At 45.0% G+C, this 27199-nt stretch overlaps 2 protein-coding genes across 8 annotated transcripts in view; one reads left to right on the top strand and one right to left on the bottom strand.

Moving 5' to 3' along the window:
* The window catches only part of LOC138179234 (uncharacterized), a 210903-nt gene extending 188910 nt beyond the window's left edge, over positions 1-21993 (bottom strand). For all 6 annotated transcript variants that reach the window (XR_011172968.1, XR_011172970.1, XR_011172969.1 and 3 more), the window contains exon 1: positions 21607-21993. The gene's annotated coding sequence lies outside the window, so the exon portion shown is untranslated. The remainder of the gene's footprint in view (positions 1-21606) is intronic.
* An 82-nt stretch (positions 21994-22075) lies between these two features.
* Toll-6 (Toll-like receptor 6) overlaps positions 22076-27199 on the top strand; it is a 47187-nt gene continuing 42063 nt past the window's right edge. Inside the window, exon 1 of one of the 2 annotated variants that reach the window (XM_069111819.1) lies at positions 22076-26796. In XM_069111819.1, coding sequence (XP_068967920.1) covers positions 23127-26780 — 3654 coding nt within the window. In that variant the 5' untranslated portion in view covers positions 22076-23126 and the 3' untranslated portion in view covers positions 26781-26796. The remainder of the gene's footprint in view (positions 26797-27199) is intronic. The other variant, XR_011172966.1, reaches the window with a different exon arrangement.

Raw genomic sequence — 27199 nt, 5'->3', positions numbered from 1 at the left:
TCCGGCGACCCATTACCTTCGCCCATAAAAAAGAATGGTTTGATAATGCTATGGATAATCTATCTACTCGGCTCTTTTATAGGGAAGAATGGCTTGATAATAGGAAATCGATTTACTGCGTTACAGAAAGAACCATCCGGCGGCTGGCCCAACCCCCAGGTCTCTCTCCATCTTTCTCGTATCTCTTTTCGCATCCTCGTTCACGACCAAAGCCAAGTATTACAAACGACTGGAGGAGCTCGGCGTGGTCTGCTTTTTCTTCTTTTCATTTCTATGCGCGCTCGTACAATGGCGGCCCGCTATTTCTACCAAGAATAATATTTTTCACAAAATCACTCGCCCCTCGTTCTTAAGCGCTCTTTGTTTTTCATGGAAGCGCGTACGCACGTGTCCGTACCCTGTGTCACATTAAACACCCCACGGACCTTGGCTGTGACAACATCTATGCGTTTCACGACGATTGCCACCGATTCGATTCGACGAGTCGCTTGATAGGTCGTTACGATAACAACGACAATAGGCCGCCACTCTTGATTCATTGCGCGTTTACGAGAAAGAAAGAATATGGAGCTTCGAGTTGTACGAAATTAGTCACGCAAGCGGATTCTTTATCTGCATCGGAGATCTTTTGATAATCTGATCAATTTTCTTTGCAGTTTATATTTTTCGTCGGAGAAGCGAATGGTGAAATTAATCGGAAAAATTGTGGTAGATAAGTATTTTTCTCGTAAACTGTCGAAAAGCATCGTAAATTTGAAGCAGGAGAAAGAATTCATATCGCTGGGATTTATCTCGCAAGGGATGGTCGCAAGCTTTAGAGGGTGACTTCATCCGTTAAGTTCGAGTTACCGTAGCTGAAAAAATACGTATCTACTATTTACAGCTCTTCTTCAAGCCTAATAAAGTTTCAGCCACATAAGAATCGGATCGTTCGTAACCTTTGGCATCAGCGTTGCTTGCCAGTCACGGCGAACCGCCATCGTTTCATAATTAAAGAGGCGAAAATAAAATGCGAGCCTGAGCGTCGATTATCTTATCCCGCTTTGCAATTTCCTCCGGCACGAAGAACGCATCGGCTCATCAACGTTATTAATAACAATATATCCGCGAGCGTTGTAATGACCAAGCTAAATTCATGGACAAAAGCTGCGCGTCACACCCTCGATCTATTTTCCTCGGCTGGATATCGAAGTCAATTAATTTCTTAGGGTTCGCTCTTCATTTCAAACCCACTCTTTCGTCCTAGTAACCAAGCGAAAATTTGCAGTGTCACGCGTTGACGATCCACGAACGAGATACACGTGTCTCCTGTTAGCGTACAAAGACAATCTCACGACTCTGCGGCATCTAACGAAGCGAATTTTACGGGCGAATTTTACGACGATTAGATAACGGCGAGACAAGATTACCAGTTTTCCGAAGACAATGTAACCGGTCGGGTAGATATAGCTAAACGGGCTTATGGGATTAATCTTTAGTAGTCAATTTAGTACGTGGCAGAAGTTAGATAAAGTCCAGCATTCTCGTCTGGCAGCGCGGCAGCCGGGCAAACCGAGTTACCTAAGCTAACAATAATTTAATCACATTCAATAGGAGCTACGATCGTTGTTCCGAGATTAGAATTGAAGTAGGACTTAATACGGGACACCTGTATATAGGACGCGAAACACTCCTAGAAATTACCATTTCAGTAACTCCGATAAGGGGTTCGTAATAGACACGATTCACAAAATCTCGTCGTAGGAATCGCTGAGGCGAAGTTGGAGGATTCATCTGGGGAACTATTCGAACGAAAAAGTTTCGAATGATCAGGGATGAGAAACCAGGTTATCGAGTCAACCTGGTGACCCAGTGCACCGATAACGCGAAAGAAATCAGTGCCTTGAGCTATTTCACCTCGAAATCCCAACGCCCTTTCCTCGTTCCGTGGAAGAGAAGGAGGGTAATTAGTCCCGGTGTAAAACCCGCCCAAGGCATCCGTCTAGTACCGTCGGAGCTGTCCTTATCGTTTGCTTGCACACCGACGGCCTAGGAATCTTGGATCGTGAACGAACGAGGACGAGTTTTAAAGCCCTGTAAAAGGTTAGAGATTCTCGGAAAGTATCAAGTCAGGGAGAGAGGCGATGCTTTAAGGGGAAAAACCGCGATCACGAGGGGAGAGAGCAAAGAGGAAAAAGTAGCAGAAACGATAGATAAAGAAAGATAGGAAGAGGAGGTTTGGTAGAGATGGAAAGGGTGAGTCGCTTTTGGGGTCGAGAAGGATAGGATAAGGCGAGCAAGAAGGGTGCCATGGTACAGGACGAGTAAAGTGATTGCGAAAAGGGGGTCAGAGGGAAAATGGGCTACGTTGCTTTAATAGAGTGAGCCATGATGGATGATGCCAGATCGATATTACTTCTTCTTTGCTCGGAGTATCTATGCGACACGAGTATCCTCGGCATTTCGGAAGCCGCGGTGAACCGTGCACGATATACGAGCCAACATACCGGACATTTTCGACGCTGGACACACGTACACGTGTACACAGGCGCGCCAGTGCCTCGCGACTCCGTTATTACAGCAATTCTTATGGACGGTAGACGTCGGCCAAGAATTCGTAATACCGCGTCCGTCTCATTCGTGTTCGTTTAGTTGACGGGACACCGGGAGCCGGATAAGCACGATTTTCTTGGCCAAGGATAATTGTCGCGGGAATGGAATTCCTTCGTGCAAGAAATCCCGGGTAATGAGTTATATAATTTCGAGCCGAGCTACATGTACCAACGCCCGATCATTGTCTCCCCTTTTGCGGCGAAATGCTTGGTTCCGCCGAATGCCATCACCAACACGTACGGGGAAAGAAATTGTGCTGCTCGCGCCAACTCAACTGACACGCTGCTTGCTACTAGCTTTTTTTATTTCTTCTTATGGAACGTTTATTTCGCTGGAAATGTCGCATATATGTACCAATATGCCTACTAATACAATCAGATTTGTATCGAAAATGAGCATCAAATTGATGATATATACGTGGACTTTCGTAAGTTTTAAGTTAAACTCTTTTGGTATCACTGACTGTCCGCTCTCAAGGTTAACCAACTTTATATCCGAAGGAAAACAAATAGTTTGTTCTAATAACACTTTCTCAAGCGAGGTGAAGGTTACTTCTGGTGTTGCATAAGGTTATTACCTTGGCTTAATGTTCTTTATACTCTTCGTCAACGATATATTTAATGTATTGTTATTATACGCTCTGATGATCTTAAGATTTTTCTTAGCTTTGATGAGCCGCATCATGCTTTATTAATTCAGAGTGACCTCGACAGACTCCATGAATGGTGTTTGTCGAATAAGTTGTCTCTCAATCTGACTAAGCGTCGCACTGTCAGATTTAGTCATAAGAGAAGTAATTACATACCCAATTACGGTATAAATGGTGTTCCTTAGTTCACTCTGGACAGTGTTAAGTACCTAGACATTATTTTTATATCAAATTTCACGTTTACGGTACATTATAAATGTATTATCTCCCGTAGTTATAAATCTCTTTGTCTTATATATATTCATACAGTGAAATCTTTTTGCAATACTAATATTCTTACTTGTAGTCTTAGAATATGGCTATCTCATTTGGTCTCTCTATTGTTCGTCGCACATGAATGACCTAGAAAGAGGGAAGCATAAATGCCTTAGTCTAGCAATCGAATATTATGTCGCCTTTTTCTCATAATTATGATGAAATCTTTAGTAATTTAAACCTACAGTCTCTCAGCAGTAGGAGAATAATGAGAATTTGAAATCTTATTTGTAAGTAAAATAGCGAAGCGTATTATTCCGTCTTCTAATATCATCCAGTAATTTTCTCTTAATGTTCCTTCAAGATGTCTTAGAAATAATAATTTGTTCCACGCCAATTAACACCGCACTAATCATGGTTACTTTAATTGTTTTAATCGTATGCTGAAATCATGTTAGCTTCTTTCATTCGTAGATAAATCTATTTCAGTATGCTTCAGTCTGCTTAAAATATTCGCTGGTAAGTTTACTTGAAATTTTATATTTTATAGTTGTATCTATATCTTTAACCTACAATTATATGTTAATATTAATCTTTCCTCAGCCTTTGTTATTGTATGCCAAATATTTTATTTCTTGTTCAAATAAATAAACAAATAAACGTTGTGAAGACATTGGAAAGTCAATTATGAGATTATGATTACAGAAGTGTTTGAATTAAACTTTCAAGTAATATAAACTTTTTAGTTGAACACCTTCGTAGTTTCGCACCCTTTCAATATATCACAACAGCAGAGACGTTTAAAACGTCAAAGCAATTCATGCGTCCACATATCTATACGCGTTAATTCATCCCCTGGTTTATTCACACTTACGTCGATCGTAGTAGTTACATAACAAGTATCATCCAGCGAACAGTTAGAAGCGACAGCGATCGTGCAACGACGAAACTTTTAATAAGCGTAAATATTATTTTCCTTGGTAGGGACAGAGCTGAATAGCATCGTGTAAAAAAAGTAATTCTCCGCGAGAAATAAGAATGTCGTCTCGAGAGAAGGAACGAGGAAAACCAAGGAGAACGGTGAATGGACAGAAGCTTGGAACTGCTTCGAAAAAAATATCCGGTCGTTTAGTCCGGAGAAATGCCCGCGCGGAAAGTATCGTTTCGTTCACGACGAACTGGAAGTATCGAGGCTCGTCACGAAGTTCCGGGCGCCCAGGGACACTTGAAAGGGTCTCTGCGCAGCGGAGGCGCGGCGCCGCGCGATATAAAGTTACTCGAAATTACATCTGCATATTATTTCAATTTTGTAGATTGTTTAACTGCAGTAACGCCCCGGATACGCGGGTGGAACTCCAGGCAAAGTTTTCTTAGGATAATCTCTCTTAGGTAGCGCACAGAGCGTGGTACCAGCCTTCGCCCCCGTCTCAAGCCCCTTCTGCCGCCCCAACTTGCTGCATCTCATTGACTGTGTCGGAAGGAATTTGTTGGACCCAATGCCCCTCTCTGCCGCCCTTCGTCCCCGCTGTCTAAAATTAATTTAGTAGCTGCCACCGCGAGAGGAAAAAAGAAAGATATAGAGAGGCGAAGCTCAACGAGCCGCGAAGTGAATAAATAAGTTTCGGTCGACGGGGCCGCGTCGATACGACGTCGTTTCGACCATCGAAACTGTGCGAAAAACCGCGCGAGAAAAATGTTCACAGTTTTCGCGACGCTTTCCGCTTCGCTACGGTCCGCTCCGACGGCCAATAAACAGCGCGTCGAAAAACAAGCCGAACCGTAAGAGCGTAAATCATGCCAAGTTTATATTACAGATTGGGTGTGCGGTTGCAGAGGCAGTTTCGAGAGAAAAAATTGGACGATTTGCGCGTTCCTGTTGATAGAACTTGCCACGAACTTCCGCGTCCTCTCCGGAAATACATTATTCGCGTCGAGTGGTCGTAATGTGCAATAAAAGTAACGACGAAGGTAGAACTCTCGCGGCTCGTTGAATATTCGCTCGTTACGAGAACCTCCTGCGGTCGTCGCTACAAAATATCCTATCTCTACTTCTTAATCGAAAAACTTTTTCACCATCCGCACAACCGGTGGATACGTGTAGTTTGCTTGTTGTCTTTCCTTTTTTTTCCTCCCAGAAACCATATCGTATCGAGTGGAAGGGTATGACGTTAGGCTCGCGCGACCAACCATCCCTTTGTATGCTTGACGAAACGATCCTGCGAGACGTTATTTCGTAAAACCGCGCCTGAGAGGGTGGAAAAGGCGAGCCAATATAGCTCGGGCGATCTTCAATTTCAATTTGCAGGAACGTACACTTATCAGGGCGTGTCGGGCTGACGTTTGACGGAATAGAAGTACTTCCGAGATTAATTCCCGCGCCTCTCGGCATTTTGATCGGCGGGATACGACAGCAAAATAACTTCGAACGCCTTCCTCTTGCTCGGATCGCGTCGACCGAGCCAGGAGAACGAAAGCGGATGAAGTCGGAGGGTGGTTCGCCGGGAGAACAGAGGGAAAAAACGAGAAAGCTGAGCGACTGAAAAGAAGAAAAGGAAGCTAGAGGGTGGGCAGTGTGTCGTTTGTATCAATTTACCCGAGCTGCCCTCACGCCCACCGACTTGCTTCAGATTTAATCTAATGCCACGTCGAGAAGGGTAATTCATTAAACAAAGATCCCCATCTACCGAGCTCGCCTCTGGAGACCACCGGTGAGACTCGCGATTCTCCAAAAAATAAATAATTAAATTCGCCAAATTCTGCCCCGAAATCACGCGAATTGCTTTGTTTCCTGAGAGAACAAAGTCACGATGTAGAGTATATTTAATAAACCTACGTTCGTAACTATTACCACACATACAAAGAAACGCGATAGACCTGAGGCAGATAAAACTGAGGCCATCAGAAAATTACTAAACCTCGTTTGAAAAGAACTGGTATGTTCAACGTCGTAATGGACGTCGCACGTATTACATTAGACACCTATTATTATGTTTTCAAACGAAAAATTCTAATGGACTAATTATCTTCTTAACGATCTAGATCAATTATCATATTCTGTATAAAAGCAGCAGGTGTCCTAATACTTGCTCACCGCGTGTGAGTCGTTTCAACTGGCCGATTTCTGGTCTTCTTTGATGTTTCAAGAAGCTGTGTAATTCTCCGAGGACCTGGATAAATGAGAATCTAAATAAATAAAGAAGCCGCCATCAGCTTCCAACAAAGCAGACCCTTGATTTTGAATAATCCCTGTTTCGTGATATCTTGCATTGGCTTTCCACGGAAGGTACGCAGGTTTCTGCTCAATTAAAAGTTGTTACGAGGAATCGAGTTGTTTACTTAGGATTAAGACGTCTCAAAAGAAATTATTCCATTCTTGTTCCCGGGCAACATTCAACAACAATGTCCGTGTTTCTTTGTTAAGTAATCTCTTTGTAGTTGCGTTTTCTATTTTAATCAAATTACATCTAACTTCTCGGTGCAGTTTCTCTGTGAGTCTCCTTTTTTAAATCTACCCTTCGACATTGAAGCAAGGAAGCCGTTGATTAATTCCACGAGAAAGGTAAAGAGCATAGAGGGAACGATATTATGTGAGAGTCTGATATTTATAACGTTCGCGACAATCACGATCGCATCGATGGTTCTTAATACGCGTACGTACCGATAATATCGATGCTACGAGGATTATCCCGTATAGGATCCAGGTATTATCCGACGGTTTCCGTCTGATACGTTTTTTCAAGGTTACCATTTTTTCAAACACATCGCTGTATATTGGACGTCTCGGTGGAAAAAAAAGATTTGATGTAGCCCCGTTGCAGATAAACCGACAGAAAATATTTTTCCCCCGGTGAATCTCCTTCGAAGCTTTTCGACCACGATCGAGAGGAAGAGGAGAGTGGAGAAATAAAAGAAGGAGCAAAGGGACGAACAGAGAGGGAAAAGAGGCGAACCTGGCCCGAAGATGGGAGCGATTGGAGTTCATAAAGGCTTTTCGAAAATTGGAAATGCGTACGTGAGATCGAGAAATTGGAGAACGAACAGCTTTAAATCGCGAATCCTTTCTCATAAGATCGTGAATCACCGATTTATCTACTCGAATTAGAAAACTTTAATTATCCGACCACGTATCTCGTATCGACCATCATCGTGATGCCCGCAAGAACAAAATATTCCTTTTGAGTGGCTCGTTAAATTTCCACGGTGCTTCCACTACCGAAGGAAAACTCATCCAATAGATCACGCTAAACTTCCTGCGCGTTCGTGCTGGCAATTCCCTCGTCTCAGCACGAGTCAAGGATACCCGCAAGAGAACGCGAAAAGGGGATATATACGTATACGTATGTACATTTAGATATATGTACGCCCATAGATGCCCTTCCTGCCACGGAAATCTTTGAAATCCGAAGAACACGCAGCTCCGATGGGCCATGGTGGCGTCTCGAAACGATTGACCGAGTATATCGAGAAACTGAGTCGTCACTTTTCATCGAAAATTTCAATATCCAAAATCGTAAACCCGTCCCGGTGTGCGACGACCGTATAAATTTCTACGGAATATTCGAAGGCATTCGCCGCAACGGGTAACAGAGTGAAACGTTAAAACGAAGCCATTATCGTTAAATAATTTAATGCTTCAGGAAACGTTGCCGCGGCAGCGTAACCTGAATTCTCGCATAAATTTCGCAACCGCGTAATTTCCGGTGACTACGGGGTATCAGCTTCCATAAAAATGGCCGAACGATTGTGCCCTGTCTCCGGAGAAAGTCGCTACTAGCTGGCGTTCGTTCGATACCACGCCTCTATCGTCGATTACGCCGCGAGAATGGTTATCAGAGAAAGATAATATTAGAGTTGTACGAGTCACGGAGGTTCGGGCTTAATGTCGTATTTGCTTTAATTTTAATTTCAGTGCAGGAGCCATCCCTAGGCACTCTCTTGCTAGTGCAAGCGAACAGGCGAGCGAGCCAGCCAGCGGCCGACGAGGGCTCCAGGCAATTATGATAATATCTTGATCCGATAATGGGACACGGTCTTATTCTTTACGAATTGTCGCGGGGTGGCCGATGAGGAGGCAAGGGGTCGCGCGGGGTGTACGAGCGGCGCCGATTTCACGCTCGAGAACTCCGGGAATGGAGCTGGCAAAGAGGAATTAAGATCTCGCGGAGGTTCTCATTCCTACGGCGCAAAGAACCTTGCTCTGGGGAGCGAGAGAGTACGGATCGGAATAAGATGGATCGTGGCCGAAGAAGGAGAGACGCGAACGTGAAACGGAAAGAAGAGGAGAAGAGGAGGAGGACGGTCGTACGACGAAGCGAGCGAAGGTTCGAGTGAAACAGAGAGAGTGTAGTGAGAAGATAGAAAAGAGAGAGACGACGGAGGGCAAGGGGCAAAGAGTCGGGCGGAGAAAAGGAGAAAAAGATCAAGAGGAACAGGAGGTAGAATCGAGGAATAAGGTACGGTCTGGACGAAAAGTGACGGAGGGGGTAGAATCGAGAAGACGGAGCAAGAGCGAACAGAAGCAAGGGGTCAGAAGGGACATTATACTTGCTTTTGCAGCTCTGTCGTCGGCTCTTTGTTTATATTCCCAGGACAGCCAACGGGGACGGACCGTTTGACATGTCACCGCTTGCAAAGATGTTAAAGGACAAAAGGGGTAAAACCTTTCCGTCCACCCCTCTTACCATACGTCTTGCCCTTTCGCTCGATGAAGGCCCTTCGCCTTCCATCCCAAGCAGTCCTCGTAACCATTGAAAACGCGGCTTAAAACACGGCTTGAAACGCGGCTTAGAACACGGCGCACAAGCTGCCGCTCGTACGCACGTAAGTGCCATATCATTATGCGGTTGGATAATGAACCCTCGCGAAGTGTTGGTGGGATAAGTAGCTTCCTATATTTCACGGAACGACCGACGGCCGGTTTTTCGGATCGGTCTCGAAGTAGGAACCGACGCCGCAGGATTCGTTTTAAGAAAGAAACACGGAAACGACGGGCGGTGTACGTAGAAGAGTAATTCAACCCGCAGCTGAGGAATTTCGAGTCACGCCGACGACTACTACTATTACCACTGGGTGTGTTATCGAGAATACTTGTTAATTTCACGTTTTCTGCGAAATTGTTAAGCAGAAAGCAAATACGATTCTTCGAACGAACAGAGTGCTCTATTATTTCAATCTATACTATCTCGTGTATACGGTCGTACGCGTATAATTACAGTGACCGATGCCACGCGTGACACGACCGCCCGTGCCCCATAATTTTCCCTTAGTCTTCGAATGGCTCTCCGATCCGAGTAATCTGCTCCATGGATCACGCTCCCATAATTAGAAATAACTCTCCACTCGACGTGTTGGTACCGATCTCTACTTCTTACTTCTCCTCCTCTTCCTCCTTTTCCATCCGTCCACTAAGGAGGAAATATCTTCCGTCGAATAACTTCGAACAACGTGTCCCCTCCCTTGACACTTCATTACCCTGAAATAATTAATTCCTATCTGGTAACGAGGTACCGGTCGTTAAAGTCCGTGACACTCGTAATACGCCCGGTTAATGATATCCATATCGTGCGCAGGTAGCAGAGCTCGCGTGCACGTATCATAAGCTGACGTGAGATGTACAGCTTATCTTTAAATATTTTACTCGGCGAACACCGTATTCTCGTGCCATCAACCGAAACACAACCCCTTTTAAAAAAATTGCCTCGCATCGGTTGAACGCTGCTCCTTCTTTCTCGCTTCTTTCTATTCACACCGTTATTCTGTCCTCTCTTTTCCTTTCTTTCTCGATAAACTCGCGAAACTACTCTGACGTTCGAGCTGTCAGCTCTCGCGTCGTCCCAAAACCGATCGATATCTGCCTCGTTTATCGAACCCTTTTCGTTAGGTAATCTCGACGAACTGTTAATTTATGCATGACTTTTTTCACCGTGTCAGCTACGATCTCGCTATCTTCGCTATTTTTTTTTCTCCGGCTGACGAACCAAAGGTTTAGGCACGACGATCATTTACTCGAAAATATTACCTACGATTTCAAATTAAACTTGGAATTTAGCTGGATTTTCCAGTTAACGGTGTTGCAACAAGTTAATCCAGCATTGACCTAAGTACGAACGCGTGTTTAGCTCGGCAAAGTGTGAATTCCGGGCCCATTCTTTTAACCCGATTCCATCGAGTTGCGTAACAAGTATCCCTCTCGTCGACCGACTTCGCTTGTCGAGGGTTAATGGAACTCTTTTCACGCTTTCCGCGCTGGCCACGATTCAATTACGGTTTTCCAGATTAGTAAATCCGTCCCGGTGAAAAACAGACGGTGAAATCTGAATGTACGCGATTTCCGTGGTCTTATTACGCGGCCGAAATGAGACTGTCCGTTTCGAAAATCAGTTTCCGCTCTGTGAGCAAATTACGACTCTCGGCTAGTCGAACGCTTATTATTGAAACTGTTTCCCCCACTAAAATCTCGGAGTGAAAAAGCATTACGAAATAGGAAAACGACGGAGCCTGTTTGGTTCTCGAGCGCCGCGACTAAATACCAGTAATTAAAACGTCGAGGTTTTGCGCCAGTCTCGCCGCTTATTTGATATTTGTTTGCTGCCCGACGCGAGCTTGCATTCGTCACTCGTTGCACCGTTTACCCCTGCCCGGTCTACGGAACCCCTTTTCTCGCATATACACATACAAACATCGTATCATAGATATAGCGGTTAAACCCGTTGTTTAAATTGTGTTCATTCGTGCTCGCATGTAACCGCGCGACAATGTATCTTTATGCAATCGCGCACCCACACAACGTTCTCTGGTAAACACAGGTCAAGCCGTACGCATCAGTGTGGCCTGCTTTCAAGCAGACTGCATTTACATAGGGTGGCATTTATTTTGGGGATTGATACAACGGTTAAAAACAGTCGAAACACCCCTCACATTATTGCAACTTTTTCTCCCGACCTACTTATACTCAGCCAATCATCGGATTAGGTAAGACGTTCGTTTATCACGAACATCTCCTGGTATTGTCGTACCCTCTCTATGTATGTAAGTACACGTTTTACAGCGTGCATTTGCCTATGTTGTCCTGACTCGCGTTAGAGTGCTCCCGTTGCAACGATAGAACGCGACAGAAAAAAGAAACCGGATTGAACCTGAGAGCGAGACAGAGAGACGTTCGAAAGGGAGCGAGCGAAGGCGAAGAAAACAGCGCGAGTACGCGCATTCGCTTCGTTCAGCAGCTGTTGCCAAGCCTCTGTGTGTTACGACTGCACAGTTTGTTCGTTGGCTGCGGCGCGGCCGGCTCTACTTCCACCAGCAACGTCACTGCCACTATCACAGTGGGGTGGAAAAGGGGTGAAGTGGGTGGATCTAATGAAAGGAGTTTATTAGGACGCGCACACCGGCGGACGAAACCGTGCGGAAGGGTGCAAGGGAGGATTTGCATCCCTTACGCGTAATTTCGCTTCGATATTAGATTAGTCGGTCCTGCGTTATCCGCGCCTCGGAATTACGACGTAGCTGCGCTGATTAGGGACCGAACCGCGCGTCGTCAGTCTCTTTCTCCCTCGGTTCCCAAACCTCTCCCTCGTTTTGCCCGCTACTTCCCCCCACGTGCAGGTACAGGCCTCCATTTCGCGGTCTTTTTGGCTCTCGCGGCCGAAATAAAAGCTGCCGATGGGCCATTGTCTCGAAATTAGCCGACTGGATGTCGTGTACACCGGCGAGGGCCGGCTCTTGCTCTGCCGCCGGAGAAAATCGATCGCCGCGACTGTTTCCGTTGTCGTTGCGCTTTTGTCCGACTTCATTCGCTGTTTCGCCGTCAGAGAATCGTGAAACGCGCGACCGCCTCTCGTGCATAGGGCATCGCCCCGATAAGACCGGCTGGAAGGTAATTCTATGTTTTCGGGCTGGTTCTGTGAACCGGATGCACAACCTGAGAAACCGCGTGTTCGTCGCAACATTCGGCATGTCTCTCCCTAAGCCCGGTGAAACTAGAGAAATTTCCCTGACAAGTAATTCGAGATTTTTTCCTCTCGGGCGACCATTGTGCGGCTCTTGTGCCTCTTTGGAATTCGTTCGACTGTATTCCATTAAATTCGAACGTTTCTAGCCACTACATAAAGGTGAAACTCTCGCTTCTCGACGGGGTGAAGAAGTGGAGGAAGATAAAGCGAGAGAGGCCGGTCGCGAGGAGGAGTGGCCTCTTCAGATTCCGTTGAACTTTATCAGTTCGGTGGTGAGACGGTCGTTTCGATTTAAAACGAGACATACCGAGTATTTTAGGAGGCGGCCGTTTTTCTGTAGCCAAAGTATTCGCCATTGATACCCCTTTATATGACCATTTATACGTGACGCGTACATTTTGGTATTCTTGTGAGTTCGTATAAACTTTAACGATATCGTCATTTAAAGGGGTTTACAGCGATCAGTTATGGCGGATTGCACGATACCGATGTTTCGTAATGGTACAGTTAGAACGACCTATGTGGACACGCCTCGCTATCAAAGAGACGCGCGTAGCCTTCAGGAATTTTATCAAACGTCCGGTAAACAAGGTGCGTTTCTCGCGTTCGTTTTGATCGTCGATGCTGTGTTAGATACCAGTAGCTCCAGCAAATTGTTGCACGTTTTCCCCGACCGATTCCTTCCAATAAAGCTACACGGCGTAGCGTCTCGTTCGCTGGCGTATTCGAGATGTATCCCCGGCGTACGTGCTCCGGAATCGTAAACAATCTTTCATCGCTCGCTTCCCTTGTTTCGATCCGTTTAAATGTTTGCTCACGCGATCCGTCGAGCTGCAATAAGCAAATACGAAGCCCGTTCCACTGGTTTGGTATCGCGCAACTGGAGCCAGAGAGAAGGATGAGCGAAAAATTGAAGGGAAATTCGTTTCGATATTTACCGGTTACCAAAACGGTTAGCCCGACAGCGAAAAAAATCCCGGCGCGAGCAGACCATCCAAGTAAATAATAATGAAAGGCTATCGATTGCCGGGACCGGCAGTCCGTGGATACTTCGAATTACGTGTTCTGCGTATCGAAGCGCGATCTAAATGTAACATTTTATGGTCGATGCGTCAACGCCCTTTTGATTTTCGTCGATACAGGAAAACGTAGAAACGAAGGGAGGAATAAGATCTTTCCGCCTTACGCGACTTACCACTCTCGATAATTTTTTGTTAAACGTGTTAGGGATATTTGAAACGATAATGTGGACGAAAGACGTCGATGAATACGGTTCATTTGAATACGGATAAGTCCATTATTTCGAATAGGAATATCCATAATTTGAATTCTCAAGTTATTCAGAGGATTTAGAGGGTGGAGCGTTGAGGTGATTTGAAGGTTAACATTTTTTTTTATATACACCCCTGTCAACCATCGACAGATATATGCACTTGTGAGCACCCCAAGCTAAGAATTTATTTAAAATGTATGTAAATGCAAGCCACGGAACGTGTGACGAATGCAAAAGGTAAATGCATCATGACAAGTGTTGCTACAGTACGCAAGATTATTTAGAAAGGCCGAGGGTAGCCTATACAAGGACCTTTTTAAGTGGTTTCAATGCGTGGAGGTTCGAAGTGGTTTCAAACGTGTAACCTTTCGAGTACACATGCTGCAACTTGTCATCGGTTTTTACTACGATATTTCTAAGCTATAAGCACAGCCTGTTTATTCGTAACTTCCATAATATCAATAATATTTCTAATAACAATACTTATCAAAAGTAATCAACCATTATGGTTTAACAGATTCCTGTGTACTTGTATTTCTATCGTCGATGTTACGACGATATCGTTGTAATCTGACTATCGCGTATCGATAATCGTTATCAGGAAGCGAAGTATTCTTCCAGAAACATTTCTGTTTACCGAATCCCTAACCCAATAACGCACAAAAGACTTTGTCGAGTTCTTAGCTGTTTGTTCGAGGCTACGCTGCTTACTACAATCGTTCAGCTCCATGTTCTTCGATGTTGTTGATCCTCATTGTCGTATAGGGCACGATCAATTGAAAGAGCTCACAACGGTGAATGTCCACCGATATCAAGTTTCCGGTTAAATGTCGTTCAGGTTATACCGGTGCAGCATGAAAGAGGGATCCGTCGCATTGAAACCAGATCATGCACGGTCGTATAGTTGCATTCGATGCGCGTTATATGCGACAAATTAACAATCTAGAATGGCTCACAAAAAAAGAGCACAGAACTGCATGGTTTTCAATCGGTAGGAATTTTATCGTGGCTCTGATTCGCCGCTTTTTATTTCCTTTCTTTCGATCGATTCTATTACATATTACATACATGGAATCGAAAGACACTCGATATTCGATCGTTTCATCGTTCTCCTATGTCTAAAATAGGAATATAATTTGAACATGGTAAATCGCGCTGTATCGATTATTTTCTTTTTTCTTTAAAAAAGAGAATTTTTTTCTTCAAAAAGTTCGAGTCTGTTGTTTATTTCGAGTGAATTTATTCAACTCGTCGGAGCAGCAGTATTGTCTATCAAAAATAAAAATAGAATTCTTCGGAGGACAAATTCTCTTCTTTGTGATATTCTTAATAAAATTTCTCTTCTCTACTTTATCTTATCACAGAAAATTTTATTTTAGCGTACAAAGAAGAGCAATAATAGACTATTACAAATGTTCAGCTTTGTATCCCAAATCCTTGCGTCGTTCGACAGCCTGATACATATTTTCGAATCGTCTTTAATACAGCGTTTATAACGATACTCGTTCGAAACGATTTGCCAGTCTTTCAATTAATGCGCCACGTGTTTCCTGTACCGAGCAATTTATCGCGAAAGGAGAGGACCAGACAAAAGGAAAATGAAATTCGAACGGACTGCATCGCGGCGAGAAATCGATTTGAATCGAAACGGATGTAAGGCCGGACTCGAGACAGTCCGAGTCTGAATTCGGGGTAGAGACACACGGTTCTAACAAAAAGGGGACCCATTCCTTGAATTGATCTGACTTGCATCAATCGGATCGAGCACGAGTAAAAAATTGCACGCACGCGAATCCATCTACCCTGCCCGGCGTATTTTGTTCTTCGTCGCAGCTGGAAGATTTAACGAGCCGATGCGGCTTCAGACGAACGATGACGTTTCACGAAATACATAGCACGATAAATTTAATGTCAGCGTCTCGAGATTCCTGTTCTCTATATTCTGAGAAGCCATAGATATAACAAAGGAAATCGCAAAATGCGTTCGATTAATTTGAAGCGTACCTCGAGGAAATTTGTCTCACGAATATGGCTACAAATCATGTTAAGTAACTAGTTTAGTATCTTTAAAATGTTCCAATGACGAATTTTGCTTCCTTGCATAGTTCGAAATATCATACTTATCGCTTTAGTTACTGTCTCTTTAGAGTTCGAATTCACATCTTCCGTTAATTAGTTGCTAAGAATTAACTTCTTTTTCCTGAAGAACTTTACCTGCACACACTACCATTTGTAATTATTCAAACGACGTCAATAGACGTCGATGGATATTTCTCGAATTATTCATATTTTAAGACCAGTAATTTCCAGCCAAGAGTACTCGTTCGTGTTTAATAAAGAATATAAATTGCGTTATTATCGAAACATAATTCGATTGGATTTCAATAATTATAGCAAAAGTTTTCTGCGTTTGAATTGACTTAAGAAAATAGGTTAATATTTTCCGACGTTTTCAGAGATCGAGAGCTCGCGCACTGCCGACGGTCAATCTTCTCAAACAGAACAACTTGCCGCGGGAAGTGGTTGTCTCATTTGCAGCATTCGGCAGTTCGTTTCGGGTGTGTACCGCGGAAAGTGGCGTCGAAATGCGGTTGTTTGGAAGTGTTTGCGCCTTCTGCAGCAGAAGCTCCTTTTATTCTCGAAAACTTTTCGCTCGTGTATCTCTCGCTTACGTACATCGCTGTGCACAGTAAAATTTTACTACAACTCCTTTTTTCCCTTCCTTCTTCTGCGCACATAAAAACAATTGCGGTAGAATGTAGCCAGGGTATGATAACCATTAATTCTCTCATACTACGCTACTCCTTGTGTAAACTCGCAAAGAAACACCCGCGTATATACATCTACATCCTTCGTTTCGTCCGTCGTTGTCCAACAGAGACGCGAAATTACGTTTGGAAATTTTTCGGGCGACATTTGGGACCTCGAAGCTCATCGACCAAAGCCACCATGCTCGATCTCTCTTCAATACCGATACTTTCACCGTCTCCCGGAGTTTTCAATCTTCTTCTCCACCCCTCGTACCGCGTCAACCCTTTACGCTCGACGTCTACGCTCCGTCCCGATCTTTCAATAAATTGTAAATACTACCGAGTGTTCCAATATTGAAAGACAGTCGCGGACTGATTGCCAATTACTTTCGGACCGACGATTTCTTTTTCCCTTCCAATCGCTCGTCTCTTATTTTCGCTCTTATTTTCGTTGTTCGTTTGCTTGTCGCGTGCAGATTGGGAACACGGAAAGACTGGTGAATAATTCGTCGGTATACAGTGGCTCACGAAAGTACACCAACTTTTATGAATATATTATGTGTATTATACTAGGAATTTTAGAATCTCATTAGCGCTATAATGACACGATTGTATTGGTAAAATTTGAAACGAAACTGAAAATGTACATAGAAGCTACAAGATAGATAATTTTGCAATTACGTAAATATTTCACAAGGATCGCCAAAGTACTTAGAGAGTCAATTTTCCATCATATTAATACACCTTAATATTCAATAACGCTTTGCGTTTAACATCTTGTAACTTTCATATACGTTTTCAGATTCGTTTTGAATTTTACCAATACAACACGACAATCGTCTTTTATCACGATACTAATGACATTATAAACTGTTTTATGTAACGTCCATAATATATGCATAAAAGTTTTCTATGATACACTTTCACGAGAATATGTAAATAATTTCCTGTAAATAACTACTATCGTATATGATATACGTATATCGTTAGTTATATTATATAACATACGATGTTTCCTACTTTCTTGTTCTACTCTCCGGAATTAGAATGTTCCTCCAGGTTGCATAAAATAGAAGGTACGACCAGGTGTTTACGGTATGCGACACGGTATTCGTTTTATACACTGCTTCCTTCGTATCGCGAGTCACCCTGACAAACTTGTTTGACACAGAGCAATGGACGAAGGCGTGGGTGTTTTCGCGTTGCCTGGCTCGTGTAGATTTTTCGATCCGCCATATGGTTGAAATACCGCTGCCAGCTCGGAAAAATCCAATGTAAATCAAATCGTCGTAAAGCACTCCGTTGTCCGACACATTATAGCGACGCGCCGCCGTGCTGTAACGCTCTACACCAGAAATTTCTGAATGTCATAGATCGACGTCGCTATACGATCCGTTAAAAGCGATCCCGAAGAGCAACGGGCAGTCGATGCCTCGCGTCCATACGCTGGCAAATATTTTTCGGACTCTCCTGGCCGTTTTTCGAAAACTACGTGACCGAATCGATGAACCGTGTTCACCGTACTTTGAATTGTACATTCGTTATTTTAACGAACACGAGAAACACACCGGGTAGGTTTATACGCTCTAAGGGCCGCCAAATCAACGACATCGCAAAAGCGATATATGTTTTTCCGTAAACGTGCGTCCCGATTGGCTCGTGTTCTTGTCAAGTTACCCTGATTCAACGGAAAATCTGTTATTCGCGTAATATTTGATGGATTAATTAGAACGAAACCACGTATTCAAAATGATATCTTGCTTTCATCAATTCTCTCGTTTACGTACAATATTACGATTTCGCGAGTTTCAATGGCCAGTTTAATGAATAGTCAATTAGACGCGTTAATGTAACTGAAGCGTAGAATTTGTACCAAAAATTCGCTTCAATTCAAAAAATTGTTAAATGGTATAGCTGAACATCTTGTTTAAAATCATCCTACCGCGTAAACCAGAGAATGGTCGATTGAGATATTCGAAACTTTTCTACGGTCGTTAATGATTCTGCAAAATCACAAAAGACTGCGGAGTAATGGTGCTGAAGACTTTCACGGTAACATATCGAGTAATCTTATAATCCAGACTAACCGCCATTAACGTCGTGAAACTTACAGTAAAGTCACGAAACTTTCATCGAAAGTTTCTTCGATTCGATAGAATGTAACGTACCATTGCATAAATACAGGACATTTTCGTAGCCTATAGGTACATAATTTCTAGCAAGCATTCAGGATCGCAATGGTAACCGAGCCACGCTGTACGCGACGCGTACAAAGAATCGATACACGAGTAACGAAAAGTCGTGTTGGCGAAGTACTTGAGAACTGAACGATGCTGACTGTGACGTTACCAGGAAAGCTCGTAGCTTTTAATAACATCGATTCCCATTGGCACGAGTATCGAGGCGGCCGGTTTTGTTTGCGAACGAAAAAGGGCTTTCAGAGAAGCATTCGACGCGAGTATTTATGGGGCGGCTCTCTCTTGTCCACGCCACTCGAGAAAGCCACGAGGAATCATCGAGGAAGAGGCAACCGGCAGCAGCCTCTCTTTGACCCCTCGCTCGTTTTAACCCCTAGGCAATTAATCCCTTTTGCTCGATTAAACTCTTATTCTAGCTTTAATTAAAACTTCTTTTCCACCGTCATTCTCGAGCCGGACCAGAGCTACTCCGCCCAGAAAGATCGCGCGTCACCAACGCGATTCGCTCTCTCTTTACATGGAAACTGAATCTGCCGCTAATTGATTTTCGAATCGGAAAGAAGCAAAGTTTCGCTCGGCGAGCGAGGCCAGCCGCGATTTATCGGTCTCGTAGTAACGTCTACGATAGTAGAGAGCGAGAGGAAGATCCTTTTGAGCAATTTCGAAAAGGGGTAAATGGCAAAACAGAGAGTAAATAAGATAAACAAGGGCTAAAAAGAGAAGGAAACTAAGGGAAGTTATCTAACGCGAACAAGTGTTTCTGATCCTTTCTTACAGCAGAGAGCACCTGTCCGTCGAGGAACGTGTTCGTAACCATTGCTTTCACCGATAGAGACCTATTTCTGGCAAACCTCGGAGTTTAGGACTTCGTAGAGTTGACTTTACCCCGGCTGTTTCTCGCTTGAAAGGAAACTTTCTTAGACCTCCCTCGAGCCTTTCGTCGGAGTTATAACGATTCACGATCCTCTCCAGTTTCCTAACGGTTTTAATTACGATCGTCCATAAGGCGTGATCTCGCCCTCTTGGCTAAGAAGCAGATATTAATTACGTTTCGAGAGATCCTTCGATACCCGTTCGGTTTCCGTTGATTTTTATCGGCCGATTATTACGTAATACGCCGAGGGGATCGACAGTTTTGAACTCCGTTAATTACCGTCGAATAATAAAGTATCTCTGTCAGGATTAAATAATATAGTCCTGGACGAACGAAGAGGAACATCGAGCAGCAGTGACGTTTATTTACGACCGATAATTCCTCGTAACAGGTGATACCGTCCGGAGATCTCTTTCGTCTTGGTATGCGTCAATTAAGACGGTGATCAATCATTCTCGGTAAGAAATTCTCGCGTCGGATACGTCGGTGAAACGGACCGTATATTTGCGTGGGAGTTTCAATGGGTTCGCCGCGCTCGAGATTTCTAATCGAACCGCGACTATAACCGCGGTCTAATCTTCGCTCCTTTCGAACCCGCTTATCCTCCGCTCTACGCGCCGCAAGGAACGAATTTGTGCGCGCGCAGATTCCCCGAAATTCAATTCATCGCGACAGGGAACATAATACAAATCATGCGGGATCATCATCGATCAAGTCGAAAGTCTCTCGACGGGTGGACAAGAATGAATCAGCGAGGCTTATTCAAAGCGTATCAAGGATCCGATCCTGCGGAGTCAGTTCGTCGTGTTACACACAAATCGAACATCTCGATAGTCTGCGAAGATCGCCGCGCGTATAAATACGTGCCCACCCTCGAACATACAGAATATTCAACTCCCCCTTTCCCTTGTGGACTGCCCCTCGGCTGTCCTTAACCGCGTAGAAAAAGAAACAGAAAAGCACGCCGGACAACCGACCACTTAAAAATTGATCGAAACCTTTTTATGAGCAGTCCATGGACAAGGGTGGTGCTCTGAATATCACGTGGATCGCGATAGAGAAACGAGAGCGACAAGCGGAGACGAGAGACCGGTTCGTGGCTCTCTTCGCGCAAGTTTACCGCCCCAACCGCGAAGTCGCTTCTTTTCTTGTCCAGATAAATTGAAATTATTATGAATATATATGGCTTTGTTAATGTCCAGACTGTGAATGTTTATGCATTTATTGAAGATTTATATGTATAGTCATGGTAGAATGTAAAAAACATGTAACGTACAGTACTCGTTATATTTGAAGAATTAAATACGGTGGCTACAGAAGGTATTTTTAAATACCCTTATTTTCCAATGAAGCGTATTTTTATTAGTCTCTACATTTCATTTTCATCTGTAGACAAATTTTTTATAGTCGCGTATATCTATATTTAATCGTATTCATAAAACTCTGAGTTTCCATAAATATTCGCAATCGAGTGATATTAAATCTGATAATATACAGATAATAATATATGATACTAATTTTATGATAATATATATACAGATAATTGAAATACCTATATTTCAAATATGTGAAAAATCGTGCCATCTATGATAAAATGTATAACTGCTATTTATTTGCCATTCATGTTCCTCATTCTTCCTCCTTCCCCGTCTTTCATATATTATTACCAACATATTATTGAATTAATAATAAATAATCATATAAAATCGAGTTCATATATGTTTCACTTACAATTAGAGTGAAATAAAGCAACTATAAAAGGAAAGAATTCGCCATTTATCTCCAACACGGAATTCAAATGACGCTGCAGCTGCGCAGAATCGTGCGCAATCGCATAGCTATGTTACAATTTCGAATACTCCGCAAACGAACAAAAAAACATGGTGTTGCTCGAACAAACAAAGAATTCCCAAACCCAACGCAGCCAAGAACGCAAGGAGAAGTAAACAAACCTACCTACTTGCGTCGAAAATAGAGCACAACGCGTGCCTCGCGATGGTTAGCTGCGCAATAGCTTTACGATTAACTTACGATTTTACTGAAAATTCCGCCATATTGTATTCTTACCTTTTGCAAGCATTCGTAGACCAGTGTGATCGTCCTAGTAAGAATAAGATTTCATCGTACAGGCGACGATGGGCATCGATGTCGAGATATAAGATGTCTCGAACGCTACAAAGTCCTTATAGATGAGAGAGCACGAAACACACGCGAGTTCGAACACAAAACACTTTCGATCGGATAAACGGCGAGAAGATAGAAACAAGTTGCGTGTAGCATCCCTTTCCACGCATTACTCTATTTCATTGGACGTTCGCGTATGTATACTATACACTGCGTAACTACGTAACATACCGGTGTTCGTTGGAGAGAAGTACGCGCGATTTCCACGTAGGTCAGTAAAAGATGGAAGAGAAGGGTACGAAGCAATACGACTATCTTCCTTACTCCATGGACGGTCGACGGGAGGCGCGTGCTCGCTGAATGCCGGTCCTCGATGTGTTAGTGCTGCCGCCAGTGGTGGGGGAAGGAACGATTGGTGGACGCTGCGTCGAGTTAGATGCTGTGGAGATCTCAACCGTCAGTTGCGCGGTGGTCGCCGTACCGGGTGTCACGGTTTAAGGAATTGTACTTCGTGGATAGTCTGTACGTTCCCTTATTCCTTTCATTTACGAACTCGTGTAGTTTTGTTTCGTCGACCGATACATGGAATTTCAGTGAACGAAATTTAAATCATAACCTCGAACAAAGTGTCGATTACATTGGAAACGTGAGTCGATGACACACGATAATGGGAATGGGACATTCGTTGGAAAAGTTACGGAACCCGCAGCGTTTTGGCGGAACGTGAGCATAGTGTTGTCTCACATAGCCGAACAGAAGTATGAGCATCACGTCGCTGGGAACGAGGTTAATTCGCGCCGGTGAGTCAGCACCGTGAACAATTAGCATTTTGATAGCGGGGGGTTGGTAACGAAGTTTGCGGGATGCGCGAACTGAAATCACCGAGCATCTCGACGCGTGCGTAATTATCCGCAGATTTACTCTGTCGTTGGTACATCGTCGAGGACTTTCTCAGTCAAGTTGAGTGTCTCGCGAGTCGTAACGTGTAATAACGGCAGGTTGATGAAGGGCACTCGCGCGCGCGCTGGATCGAACGATTCACCGACAGAGTGAAGTGTGATTCTTTTAAAGTGTAAACTACTTGGAAGCACTACAGTGAAACGCGATAATACTGGTACCAGAGCACCCTCTCGTAAATCGTTCATAAACCTGGCACGCCATTCGGACGACAGGTCAACTGGCAGTGAACTTCGTCCCCTTGAATTCCCATTAACGAAACTCAAGAATTGTTAGGATAGTTGAAACGATCTGACGCGTTCGAGCAGTAATAGCGAGTTCGGCATCGATTACCGGAGAGGGGGGGCACACACATGCCAGTCACTCGGAGTAAATATTGGAGGGCGTACACGAGCGACGACAACGTGCGTTAATAACGGAGCGTGTAGGACTACCGGGGAGCGGCGTGTGATGACCGGAAGTAGACGGAGGAGCGAAAACAAGGGAAGGCAACGAGTTCGCTAAAGATGCGTGGGCTCTCCGGTCCAGAAGGGTTCGGGAGATCGGTGTCGCTGTCGTTGGCCTACTGCTACTATCTTCTCGTGCCGGTGTACCACGTGCTCGCCGTGACCAGCGAACTACCACCGAGGCTCGATTTACCGGAGTATTGTTCGTGGGACTCGCGACAGGATGGCGCGCTCACTTGCATTCACCGTTACACCGGGAACGACTCCCTCAGGACAAACTTTTCACAGGCGACTAGCGAATACGTGACCTCGATCAACGTCGTTTGCGAGGATTCAGAATCATTGGAAAATGGTATACTGAACGTGGACGGGTTCGTGCAGTTATGGAGATTGCGATCGTTAAGGTTGACCGGATGCAAGCTGGTCCATTGGCCGGCAAAAGTTTTGAGCGGTCTGCGGGATCTGCGTAATCTAACGATCAGGAGCTTAAACGGACGAAAGAGCAAGTACAGCTTGGAGCTGGAGAACGGGGCGTTCGACTCGGTGCCACAGATTGAGAAGATTGATTTATCGTGGAACAACATCTGGCAGATACCGGAACACTTGTTTTGCCCGCTATCGAACCTTCTAACGCTGAACATCTCTTGGAACATGTTGAAGGATATCAGCGAACTGGGATTCAGGGATATCGCGGAGAAACACCCGAGACGTCAGCAAGAATCGACCCCGTCGCCTTTCCCTTGTTCTCTGGATGTGCAATCGTTGGACGTGTCGAGTAATCAAATTTCGGTTCTCCCCGCCTACGGATTTTCCTCGTTGAAGAGGCTCCGCGTGCTCAACTTGTCGAGCAACGCGATCTCCATGGTTGCAGACGAGGCGCTTCATGGCCTCAGATCCCTCGAGACCTTCGACCTGTCTGGAAACAGAATCGTCGCGTTACCGACGGAAATGTTTCGGGACGCGGCCAAGTCACTGAAGGAATTGCGGCTCCAGAACAATTCCATCAGCGTGCTGTCACCGGGCCTGGTCGCGGACATGAATCAGCTTGTCGCTTTGGATCTGTCGAGAAACGCGTTGACCAGCTCCTGGCTGAATTCCGCCACGTTCTCTGGGTTGATTCGACTGGTTCTTCTGAATTTGTCTCATAATCGAATAAGTCGATTGGACCCGGCTCTGTTCAAAGATCTTTACACTCTTCAGATATTAAATTTGCAGTACAACGAGATCGAAACGATACCAGCGGATACGTTCGCGCCCATGAGTAATTTACACACGCTAGATCTAGCTTTCAATCGATTGACTTACCTGGACGCTTACTCTCTCAACGGATTGTTTGCACTTTCTCTGCTGTCGCTCGATTCTAATCAGCTCGAAGGTATCCATCCGGATGCCTTTCGCAATTGTTCCAGTATGCAGGACCTGAATCTATCCGGGAACAGTTTGGACAGCATACCGGTCGCACTGAAGGACATGAGAATGCTGCGTACGCTGGACCTCGGCGAAAATCAGATCAGAAGCCTGAACAGACCCGGTTTCCGTGGAATGTCCAGTCTGTATGGATTACGAATGATCGGAAACGAGATCACGAACGTCACTATGGAGGATTTCGCTGAGCTCCCCGCTCTTCAGATATTAAACTTGGCACGGAACAAGATCGAGGTCGTCGAGGACGGCGTGTTTTCCACGAATCCAGCGTTGCAGGCGATTCGTTTGGACTCGAATTTGTTGCAGGACATGAGCGGTATGTTCGCCAGCGCACCTGGTCTCCTCTGGCTGAATATGTCCGACAACATGATCATACAGTTCGATTACAGTTATCTGCCGGAGAAATTACAGTGGATGGATCTGCATAAAAATCTTATTATGGATCTCGGTGTCGCGCCACAGGGCATAAGATTACAGACGCTCGACGTGTCGTTCAACCGGCTAACGAGGATACATTCGAGGTCGATACCGGACTCCATCGAGCTTCTGTTCGTCAACGACAATTTGATACAGACCGTGGAGCCTCAGACGTTTTTCGACAAGTTGAATCTTACCAGGGTAGATCTCTACGCGAATCAGATCGTCAAGATGAATCTGTCTGCGTTTCAGTTGACCCAGGTGCCCGCGTATCGACAATTGCCAGAGTTCTACATCGGTGGCAATCCCTTCATATGCGACTGTACAACGGAATGGTTGCAAAGAATCAATTCGTTGTTGCTGAGACAACATCCGAGGGTAATGGATTTGGAGTCGGTGTACTGCAGGCTTCCGTACGATCGTCACAAATCGTTCATACCGTTGCTCGAGGCGAAACCGTCTCAGTTCCTCTGCACGTACAAGGCTCATTGTTTCGCGCTGTGTCATTGCTGCGACTTCGACGCCTGCGACTGCGAGATGACTTGCCCGACAAACTGCACTTGCTATCACGATCAATCCTGGTCAGCGAACGTAGTGGATTGTTCGAACTCCGGTTACAAAACCCTCCCCGGCCGATTACCGATGGATGCCACCGAGGTTTACCTCGATGGAAACAATTTCGGGGAATTGAATTCCCACTCGTTCATCGGCCGTAAGAACCTGCAGATTCTGTACGCGAACGATAGCAATATCATCGCTATACGCAATCATACTTTCAGCGGTCTGAAGCGTTTGTTGGTCCTTCATCTGGAGAACAACAAGATAAGCGTGCTCAACGGCGTGGAATTGATGCCTCTGGAGAACCTGAAGGAACTCTACCTACAGAACAATCTACTGACGTATATAGATAACGGAACGTTCCTTCCGCTACGTCAGCTGGAAGTGTTACGATTGGAAAACAATCGACTTGGCACTTTCGCTGTTTGGCAGCTCGGCCGGAATCCATATTTGGTCGATATCGGGTTGTCCAGCAACCCATGGAGTTGCGAGTGCTCGTACTTGGACCGAGTACGCGAGTGGATGTCCCGTAACAGAGCGAAGATAAGCGACTGGAGGAGCGTCACCTGTTCCCTTGGTATACCTATTACTCTTCCGGCGAACGGATCGGTCATAAATTGCGCGGCATTAACAGGCACGACCTCGGTCATCGAGACTCGACCGCTCGAGGCTTATTTGCCGCTACTGCTCGCCACCGCCGTGCTGATTTTTGCCATGGTGGCGCTGGTGTGTGGTGCATTCAGGCATCGTCGTACCCTGAGGACATGGGCTGCCAGCAGATGCGGCCTCAGAGCGTGTTACAAGACAGCAGCTTTCGAGGATCAAGAGAAACCCTTCGACGCCTATATCTCCTACTCCGCCGTGGACGAGGCGTTCGTTTCGACGATTCTGGTACCTGGTCTGGAAACTTCTTACCGGCTGTGTTTACACTACCGTGATCTAAGCGCCGGTAGCAACGTGGCCGATGCAGTGGCAGAAGCGGCCGATTCTTCGAGACGTACCATCCTAGTATTGTCGAAGAACTTTCTGCACGGCGAGTGGGCCAGATTCGAGTTTAAAGCGGCTCTGAGGGACGCTCTGAAAGGGAAGGGCCGTTCGGTGATCGTGCTGCTGGTAGGCGGTGTGGGTCCACGAGATCTCGACGCCGATCTCAAAAAGAGAATCTCGTCGCACACCGTGCTGGTGTGGGGGGACAAGTTGTTTTGGCAGAAGCTAAGGTTCGCCATGCCAGACGTGTCCCCTGTTCCTGTTTTGGAGAGACCCCTGCCATTGCCGCCACCGCCACCGCCCCCGGCGCAGCATCAATGGACGTAGAACTGCCATTATTTAGGTAAGAGCCGTTATTTAATCTTCTTACTCTCTAAGAATACCTTTAGTTTTTTCTTTTCCCTGCCCGTTGGAAAGGAGTACGATGGACATCCGAGTCGAGATCGGCAACAATAGTCAAACGCGAGAGTGGGTATAGAATCGAGGCGAACTCTGGATTGAAAATCCAACCAAGATCAATGATTTCTTTCTATTTTGAAGATAAACGTTTTTTCTTTCCCCGTGGTTGCTTCACAAAAGAACAGCGTTTGCTCTCTGAATCGATCGTTTACCAGCTATATCTAGCAAGCAAAGTATGCCGATTCCATTTCCAGTTCGCTTCAATTCTAAGCTACTCCTGCCCCTCTTCGAACCAATCGTCTCGAAAGAAAGGATCTCGCTGTTCACCGGCTTAGTCATTCGCCAGA

This window comes from Bombus flavifrons, chromosome 4, assembly GCF_040668555.2.
Source record: "Bombus flavifrons isolate JBK064 chromosome 4, iyBomFlav1_principal, whole genome shotgun sequence".
Lineage (NCBI taxonomy): Eukaryota > Metazoa > Arthropoda > Insecta > Hymenoptera > Apidae > Bombus > Bombus flavifrons.
Note: the sequence above shows the minus strand (reverse complement) of the source record. Positions and strands in the feature narration are given on the sequence as shown.